The sequence below is a fragment of the Bos grunniens genome, chromosome X, assembly GCF_055505025.1.
Source record: "Bos grunniens cultivar Pamir isolate PY7600 chromosome X, Bosgru_T2T1.0, whole genome shotgun sequence".
Taxonomy (NCBI): domain Eukaryota; kingdom Metazoa; phylum Chordata; class Mammalia; order Artiodactyla; family Bovidae; genus Bos; species Bos grunniens.
In genome coordinates this window covers 28,258,963-28,268,636 of record NC_141194.1, presented here as the reverse complement: position 1 = coordinate 28,268,636, position 9,674 = coordinate 28,258,963, and the positions used below count along the sequence as shown (strand labels likewise).

Here is a 9,674-nt window from a genome sequence, read left to right as displayed (position 1 = left end):
CTCAAGCCCCTGACAACTGTACTGTGAGCGTGATGTTCAGCTTGAGAGCTCTGCCTGGAGCCTTCTTATACCTAATATTCTGGGGGTGTTGCTTTCCTCAGTCCAGATGCATGGCTATCTTCCTATAGGCCCTTGCTCCTTTGATAAATGGCTTCTTGGGAAATGTCACATCCCTGAAAAGCCCCAAGCAGTTTCTCTACTGCAAGTGTTGCAGAGAAGGAGTCCCTGTCCTAGGAGTGAGGAGAGATGGGAAATCCATGGCATAAGTAAGGGGGCCCAGGTAGAGACCTGTGAGAGAAACAAACATGGTAACCTGTGTTGGGAGCCGTGTTAGGCATTACTGACAAAATGGAGGCATGGCCCCAACCCCCTCACCTCATCCCACAGGCACAGTCCCAGGATGAAAGGATTAGGTTTTGTGATTCTGACTTGTTCTTTCTTCGGTTGAGTTGGCTGGAAAGAATGTTAAGGTGCTTATTGTTCTTCAGAGAACTATGAGAAAGCACAAAGCCTTCTGCAGTTGTGCCCAGAAAATGATCTATAAAGTAACCATTGGCATTTGTTCAAGGATTTTTACAAAGAATGTCCCAGGGTGAGCATGTAGGCCGCAGCTTGAGGCCATGGGAAGGATTGTTATCTGAGACCTGTTTGTGAGGGAAATGTTGATGGCAAAGGAAGTTTGCTGAGTTTAGGGTTTAGGAATAATTAAGAATAGCGAGAAGCCTTTTTAGGAGAGAGTGAGCTTAGGATACTAGGGGCAAGCAGAATTTAGAAAGGTAAGAAATAAACTGAGGAATGTGGTATGCAGCCCAGACATAAGCATGAGTTACAATGTAATCACAAGTAAACACCATTCTGAGAGAATGGCTGAAACAGGAACTCTGTTTAAAGGGCAACAATGAGACAATAAATCTGGGTGAGGGGGAACTGAAAAATGTCAAACCTCTGACCTAATGCTTTTGTCAAAGTATAAAAGAAGACCTGATGCTTGAAATAAACATGTAGTCCCATACCTCGAGTCAGAGGCTACATCATTCTTGGCCGGCACCGCTCATCCCTTCAGGCTGATTCCCTGGCTGCTGGAGCTGGACCCCGGCAAACCTGTCCCTTCTCTCCTTCAGCCAGACTTCACAGGGAACTTATGTTTGAATACATAAACTTTATATTTTATGTCTAATAGATATTTCTTTATACAAAGCAATGGCTCTGAGATGATTTGTTTTTGAATCCTGATCTTTGGAGCTTATGTGTAACCGTAAAGCTTTCAGATCTTTTAAGCTTATCCGAGACTTCATATATATGGACAGATGATCCTATTGTCAGCAAACATCATTGCTTTGTTTCTTCTCTTCATATGTCACATTTATTTTAGTTTTATTATTATTATTGCTCTAGCTATGTATTATAATATAATAGTTTGACCTGAGAGTCCTTCTTCTTATTGCTTCTGATACAGTTCACAGTAATGAAAATAAAAGGGGAATTAAGGGCACAAGGTCAGCTCAGGCTTGCAGGAGTGAGAGGGTGAGCTTTAGACTAACTCAACTCAAGGGCCTACGACCATCCTTGCCACTTACCAGCCATGGGAAGTTTGTCAGGTCATTAAACTCTGAGAGCGCCTCAGGCTCTTTATCTGTGGAGTTTGAGAAGCCCTGTCTGGAAGGACTGGTGGCATGGTAATTGTAAACCATCTACCACAGTGCCTGGAAGGCACCATATGCCTCCTTTCTCATGACTGGCGGCTGCACTTTCCAGCAAAGATCTGACCTCCCTTAGGCCTGAAATAGGACCACTCTAGTGGCTCAGCAGTAAAGTATCTGCCTGTGGTACATACAGGAGCTGCAGGAGACCTAAATCAGTCCCTGTGTTGGGAAGATTCCCTGGAGGAGGAAATGGCAACCCACTCCAGTTTTTCCCTGAAGAATCCCATGGACAGAGGAGCCTGGGGGGCTACAGTCCATGAATCAAAAAAGAGCCAGGCATGACTTAGTGATTCAACAATGACAAAAAGAAGGCCTGATATAAAGAAGTAAGGGAAAGCCTTGCCTGACAGCCCTCCCCGGAGCTTTCTAGAACTGATATCAAAGGGTATGGCATGACACTCTTTGTCTCTATTCAAGGATGGGTCCACCCCTCAGTCTGCACTCAGGCTCCAAAATTTGACTTCTGGTGGGGCCTGGGGAATCCCCTCCTTCTGGACCTGAGGCTTATCTCCTCATAGTAAGACCCATACCTCCCTGGGAGCCTGGAGGAGGAAATAAGGGTGGCCTTATCTACCTACCCCTGTCCATAGTCTCACAAGGATGAAAGCTCTAGAAGCTGGTTGAGGATAAAAGACAGTTCCTCCCAGGGTCCCAAATCAGAGTTCCAAACCAGGGTCCCAAATTTGACTCTCAGCCAAGCCCAAGATCCCCCCCTCTGTTGACATGGGACCACCACCATCAGACCAAAACCCTAACTTTCCTGCTACTCCTCGGTCAGAACTGAAGGGTCCCTTGGGCTGACAACTCTGCCTGGGGCCTTCTAGCCTGATACTAGGGAGGATTCTATGTGGTCATCCTGGTATGTGGGTTCCCACATTCTTTACCATCCTCACCCTGACTTAGAAATAACCTTGAAATATTTACAACCTGGAAATATTCACTGACTTACCTTAAGGCTTCTCCCCTCAAGCCCCCAATTCCCTGAGATCCGCGAGGAAGAGGTGGAATTTGCCTCATTGGGCCACCACAGCCTGTGGTCTTCCGAGGCTAACAGTAGTGGAAGGAATAAGTTCTGCCCCATTGTTTTGAGGTGGGTGGTCTTTTCAGTCATCAGGGTCCTTACCTTGGCTTCTGGCACAATCTGGAAATCATACTTCTATGAGCTGTGGCTGCTCCCTTTGATCAGGATGAGGTTCTTTACCTCCATGAGATGTTCTGGAAGGAAGTGAGTAGGACTTACCATGTCACCAGGCCTAAGTGGCACAGTCTAAGGCCTAACAGGAACAGTGCCCTCTGTAGCCCCCTTCTTTCTGGGAGGGATCCTTCGCTGTCAGTCAGTGCCATCTGTTGATTCCTGTTAGGAACTGGGTACCCTTCCTCAGCTGATAGAGGCTTCCTCCATTAGTCCAAGGACTTTAAGCCCTGAAGCCATTCTCCTTCAGGAAATAAGGGATACACTTACTCTGAAAGCCCTGCCTCTTCCCTCCCAGGGCCCATTACATTTGCAGGACTTTCTAAGAATTTATCTGTAATGGGGTAGTTGGCTGACACACTCCTCATAGAGGACTGTGCAAATGTCATGCCTGGGATTTCCATTCTTTGATGAAGAGCCAGCCTATAAACCAAGGTCCACATCTCCTTGACACCCTCCAGCCAGAAGTCAGGGGGCCCTTGAGCTGGCTAGCACTTACCTATGCTTCCCAGGGCTAACTGGAGAGGAGGGACTTAGTGTAGCCCTGTCGGCTGGGGTTGAGGGGCTTCCACTTCCACACCCTGGGTCTTCAATTTGACTCTGCACCCTTCCTGGGGCTCTATTCTCTGCTGATCTGAGGCTGAGGACTCTGCTGATTCCCAATGTCCCCACCTTCCCGGGACCTGAGTTAACCACAGCAGCCTGGATTGTTCTGGACTTCATGGGATTGCCAATGAGGACGGGTCTTTACCAGTTGCTACTGTTGTGGCTGGGTCTTTCTATCACCCTCATTCAGGTTTATCACCATCATTTCTGAGAGACTGACCCTCTCTCCTATCTAACCTCAGAACTCGGTCCCAAGACCAAGTTTCTGAGAAGCCTGAAAAATAAGCGAGGCATGCTTAGCCTAACAGTTCTGAGATCCTGTGTCTGAGAGCAGACGGGAGTGCTGTCCCAGTGACCCCCCACCCCATATTCTGGGGTGTTGCTCTCCTCAATCCTCCTCCATGGGGTCCTCATCTTGCTGTGTTTTGGATTAAAGGCTTCTGGGGAAATTCCACATCTCTGCAAACTCTTGAGCTGTGTTTGCTCTGCAGTGCTACAGAGAATGAATGGGTCCCTGTCCCAGGAGTGATGGGAGATGGACAAGCTATAGCCCAAGGAGTCCAAGGAGAGTTGGTAGCCCGTCAGGGAAAAAAAAAAGTACATCAATCTACCTCCTCATCAGCCAGGTGAAGGTTCTCATGGCATTTCTGTTCTGATAGATTTACTTTCTATAGGCAAGAGACTGTAAGCAAGATATGGAGAGCCCTTGGTCTTCAGAGGTTATCTAACACGGCCAACGTACATGCTTATACTGGCACAGAATATTGTCTCTTTCATTCATCTGTGAGTAATGAATAAGGTATACGTATTTTTTGTTAAATATATTTGGTATTCTTACTGCTCTGGCTACACATTCCAATCCAGTAGCTTGAGCACAAGGGCATTCTTTTTTTATCACCTAGGACAAATTTTGAAGTGCTGAGAAAAACACTGAAATAAAAGATACAGGGTGGGGACTTTCCTGGTGGTCCAGTGGCTAGCACCCCAGGCTCCCGATGCAGGGGGCCCAGGTTCGATCCCTTGTCAGGGAAGTAAATCCCATGTGCCGCAAATAAGATTCAGCACAGCCAAATAAATAAATAAATAAAAAGTAAATAAATAAGGAAAAGGAAATGAAATGTCAAAAGTACTTGTTTAAAAAAAAGACGAGGGTGTGTCTCAGGGTGGGGAGAGAATAGTATGAGTGCTCATGTTAGTTTAGGGCAGGAGTCTAGTCCCAGCTCTGTCAATTACCAGCCTTAAGTATTTTGGCACAAAACCAAACTCTAACTGTATAAGCCTCAGGCTCTCCACTGTAAAGTGAGTTTGATAAGCTCTGTCTGGTAGGATTGGTGGAATATATGTATTTATGGAAAGCATTGGGCATGGCGCCTATATCTATTGAGACATTAGGGGCAATGGCAGTTATCACTACGATTATCTTGACCTCAGATGTTACATCAGCTGGGTTGGTTTTTTTTTTTTTTTTTTTTTTGCATCTAAGAGATATCACGGACTATGCAGTGTTCTGATAAAAAATAAAAAAGATCCAACCTCCCCAATCAGCCAAACTTCTGCTTAGCAATGAAACCAAAGTAATATGTTCTTGCCACCCCCTCTTTACCTTGCTTCTTTCTTGTTCGTTCTGATTTAGAGAGTAACTCAGCCTCTTCCAAATAATGACAGCTTCTCTGAGAAACTATAACTGCATGGGCAGAGGCATGCACTGCTTTTTTTTTTTTTGACTAAACATTGCCAGTACAAGCATGAAGTTTTCTTAAGAGCAGATGCTCAATTAATGTTTGTGTAAAAGAAGAACCACGTATAAATCATTTGCTGTAATTTATATTCTCAAACATTCTTGAAAAATATAATCCAATCAAAGTATATATCTTTTACATTTATATAAAGGGAAACTAAACAGAGAGTAAGTAAAGCAAACCAAAAATTTACAAACTTTCAGCTATTTGTCTGTGCTTCTATGTTCTGAGCCTTAGTGTGGTGTCTTGCATATTTCTATGGATATTCTTATCCTAAAGTGTAGTTATTCTCATCTTGGATCACAAAAGTGATTTGAGGATTTCCAGTATGTATTTCAAAGAAAAAAACTCTTAATCCTAAATCTGACAAACAGCAAACAGCATGAGACCCATGTAATTCAAATACTTCTATCATGAACCTAAAATAAACTTTGTTGTAAAAAGTAACAATTGAAAATTGAGGAATAAAAAGTCAACAAGTTATTGATGCATATTCGGAACACAGGTTGACAGGCTTTTCCAACCACAAAGTGAAGAATGGGCTTCAGACCACACTAGGGGCCAGATGAGCAGCTGGATGTGGCCCTGGAGTGGGCACTGGTTGAGGCAGAAGTGCCAGCCCTGGCTGCAGCAGAAGTGCCAGGTCTGGCCGAGGCAGAAGGGCCAGCGCTGGCTGAGGCTGAAGGGCCAGCCCTGGCCAAGGCAGACATGTCAGCCCTGGCTGAGGCTGAAGTGCCAGCCCTGGCTGCAGCAGAAGTGCCAGGTCTGGCCGAGGCAGAAGGACCAGCCCTGGCCGAGGCCAAAGGGCCAGCCCTGGCCAAGGCAGACATGTCAGCCCTGGCTGATGCTGAAGTGCCAGCCCTGGCTGCAGCAGAAGTGCCAGGTCTGGCCGAGGCAGAAGGGCCAGTGCTGGCTGAGGCAGAAGGGCCGGTCCCGGTTGCAGCTCTGGCTCCGGTTCTCTCTGCCTCCTCTCTCAAAGCCTCCTCATAATACGGCAGTAAGGCGTCAGGGACCAAATTGTTGACCTTAGTCAAAAATTGCAGGACTTTCGTCTTGCTGTTTTCTGTGAGCGCTTTAGGACCCCACAGGAACTCATAGCGAGGGGGATCGCTGCCAGGCACCTGGTTGTATTCCAGGTACTCTTCCTGCACCAGATCCTCTGTGATGAGCTTCCTGGTGTCTCCAAAGATGAAGTGCATTCTTCCATCATAGATGCCCAGAATATTCAGGAACTTCCAGACCTCCTCCTCAGAGGCACGATGGCCATTCAGGTAGATGACACCCAGCAGAGGCATCAGAAGACCATTCTTCGGCAGCCCCCAGTCACCTCTCATAGACTCACTGTCGCTGAGATCTAGGTTGCTCACCAGGGTATAGCAGTGACTGTTGGGCCTGATTTCCTTCAGCACCAGGCCAAACACCATCTCCATGTGCTCAGAGGCCCTGCTGAGGATCTCAGGGAATTGCGCCTTGTACCTTCTGTGGATAACCTTCACCATTTCTGACCTCTTAATTAGCTCCCTCATCTTATACTTTAACAGCATGTACTTAACCAAATTCTCTGACTCCATGGTCAGAAGATCTGTGTGAGAGCTCTCAGCAGCAGCTGAGGCCTGGGAGGAATTTTCACCTCCCTGAACTTGGCCCTCGGCACCTACACCAGATATCGAGCGTGCTGTGCCACCACCACCAGATCTTTTGCGTATAGCACCTGCAGCAGCACTGGTGGTGCCTTGGGCTCCCAGAGGCCCCATGGCAGTGCCAGCAGCAGACGAGCTTGAGCAAGCACTCTCTGAATCAGGAGGGGAGGAGGAGGTGGTCTCTTCTCCCCTAGATGTGGTAACCTGATCATGAAGACCCTGGATCTCAGCCCGGGCCTGGCGACGTTTCTCACGAGCACGGTGCTTACTCTTCTGCCCACGAGGCATGACAGCTGTGGTCAGGGACCGCAGGCAGGGGTCTGGGCCAATAGACAGGAGATTGGGGCACCTGGAGGATGGAGAATGAGCTGACATGAGCACGTTAGAACAGGGACATTCTACCTTGGCTTAATCAAAGGCCGCCTCTGCAGGTGTCCTTGAGGACACTGCCCTAGGAACCCACAAGCCTCCTGTTTTCCTGCTCAGCTTGTCTCCTGAGAATCCCAGAGGAAGAACAGAGGCCTTACTATTCCTCTACATCCTCTCAGCCCTGCTTTGGATTTACTGAGGTGACACCAGGTGCTGACAGTGGGGTCCTCTCTGCTCATCTTCAGTATTATCACATCAAGTCCTGGCTCTGATGCAGACACTTCAGACCTCCACATGATCCAGAAGCAAGTGAAGGGATGCCTCAGTCCACCTCCCTCCCAGGGGATACCCAGTGCTGAGAGCTCAGTAGGGTCTTTTCTACCCTGAGTTCACTGGGATCATCATTCATGGTCCTTACCTTGGATCCTTAAAATGCTGGGCACTATTCTCCATTTGCTAACTGGTGGCTGCACCTTCAGACAAGACATTTCCCCTCCCCTAGACTTGGTATAAAACAGTAAAGCAGATGTTCAACCTCACAGCCCATCCCTGAGATTTCCTGGGCTGAAATCCAAGGGTTGGGATGCATGCTCTGAGTCCTCACTCAGGTTCCTTAACTGGGCGCCTGCCAGAGAACCTCCCCTTTCTCCTGAACTGATACCTGTCTGATAGTAAAAGCCGATCACCCTGTGTCCCCACAGGAGGAAGTGAAGATGACCTAATCTTCCCAAACACGGTCTCCTAAGAATGGAAGCTGTTGCAGGCAGGTTGATGTCCCTGTGGTCCCATCCAAGATCCCAATTCAAAGTTAATTTTTTTTTTTTTTTTGCTTCTCTTTTCTTCTATATGTCTTTTTTAAGACAAATTTATTTATTTTTAATGGAAGGATAATATCTTTACAATATTATGTTATTTTCTGCCCCACATCAATATGAATCAGCCATAGGTATACTGTATGTCCCCTCCCTCTCCAAACTCTCTCCCCTTTCCACCCCATCCCACCCCTCTTAAGCTGTTAGAGCACTGGCATTGAGCTCCCTGAGTCATAAAACTAATTCCCAGTGGTTATTTATTTTACATATGGTAATGTGTACATTTTCAATGTAACTCTCTCAATCTGTCCCTCCCTCTCCTTCCCCCACTGTTTACACCAGTGTGTTCTCTATGTCTGCAGAGCCAGGCTGTCCTGCAAAGAGGTTCATCAGTACCATCTTTCTGGATTCCATATATATGCATTAATACATGATATTAGCTTTCTTCTTTCTGACTTAATTCACTCTGCATAAAAAACTAGAAATAAAACTACCACATGAGCCAACAGTACCATTACGGAGGATATATCCTGAGGAAACTAACTGAAAAAGACACTTGTACTCAAATGTTCACTGCAGCACTATTTACAACAGCCAGGACATAGAAGTATCCAAGGTCTACATTTGACACATGACAGGGTCTAAGAGCTCTCCCTCTGTTCACCACTGCCTTAGCTGACCACTCCTTAGCCCACAGTGGGGATTGACATGTATTCTTGAGGTCTGCCAGGGATGACGTCAGGGAGGATTTGGTCCGAATGATGTGGTGTGGAACATATCCACAGCCCCCGATGTTCTCATCATGACCCCTGGCAAATCTGAAACCCTCCCTTAATAACCTAAGGCTACCACTTTGACCTGGTTGCTCATTTCCCTGAGATGTCCCGGGAAGTATCATGTCAAAACGCCCAATTCTCCCAGGCCTTAAAACAGGGCTGGCGCTTTATGTGGCCCCGTTTCTTAAGGAAGTGGCCGCCATCCTTACTCAGCGTCACAACCATGAATCATGTTGCAGACTAGCTCCATCTGTTGAACTGGGTTTATTCTGTTAGAGCACGGTTCTCACTTCACCAAAACCACCTCCATTGGACACCAGGGGGCACCACAGTTGGCCAGCTTACCCGAGGCCTGCTAGAGCCCAGTACAGGGGAGTCGCTCAGTGTGGCCCTCTTGCAGTGTCGAACTCTGCTCCTCAGCCCTCAGGGCCATAATCTAGGTCCTAGACCTCCTCCGGGGTAGAATCTGGGCCTACCTGCACAGACCAACGCCTTAGCCTGAGACACTCTAGACCACATTCAGCCGATATGGCTCTTGAGGGGCCCACAAGAGCCATATCACAGGGGTGGGATGTGGATGGGTCACTTTTATTACTGGGAGGGTTGGGAAAGTCCCTTCAGCTACATTCAGGTTCTCACCTTGGTTCCAGACAAGTCCTGGAAACTAAGTCTCCACCAAATGGTTGCTGCGGCTACTGGTCGAGCTCCTCGCCTTTGAACCGGAAGTGGAGAGGAGCTGCGTAGGGCCCTACGTGAGGTCGTCTGGGGTCGACGGCAAGGGCAGCATGCTACGGGAAGCCCCGTAGCTCAATATTCATCTGTCCCTGGATTCGCTCT

The 9,674-nt window shown here is 47.5% G+C and overlaps 1 protein-coding gene across 1 annotated transcript; it reads right to left on the bottom strand.

Annotated features, from left to right (window-relative positions):
- Positions 1-5,309: 5,309 nt before the first annotated feature.
- LOC147340046 (melanoma-associated antigen B2-like) lies at positions 5,310-7,367 on the bottom strand. Its single transcript, XM_086388355.1, has one exon. The coding sequence runs from the start codon at positions 7,253-7,255 to the stop codon at positions 5,795-5,797; it is 1,461 nt and encodes a 486-aa protein (XP_086244481.1). The 5' UTR covers positions 7,256-7,367; the 3' UTR covers positions 5,310-5,794.
- Positions 7,368-9,674: the final 2,307 nt, after the last annotated feature.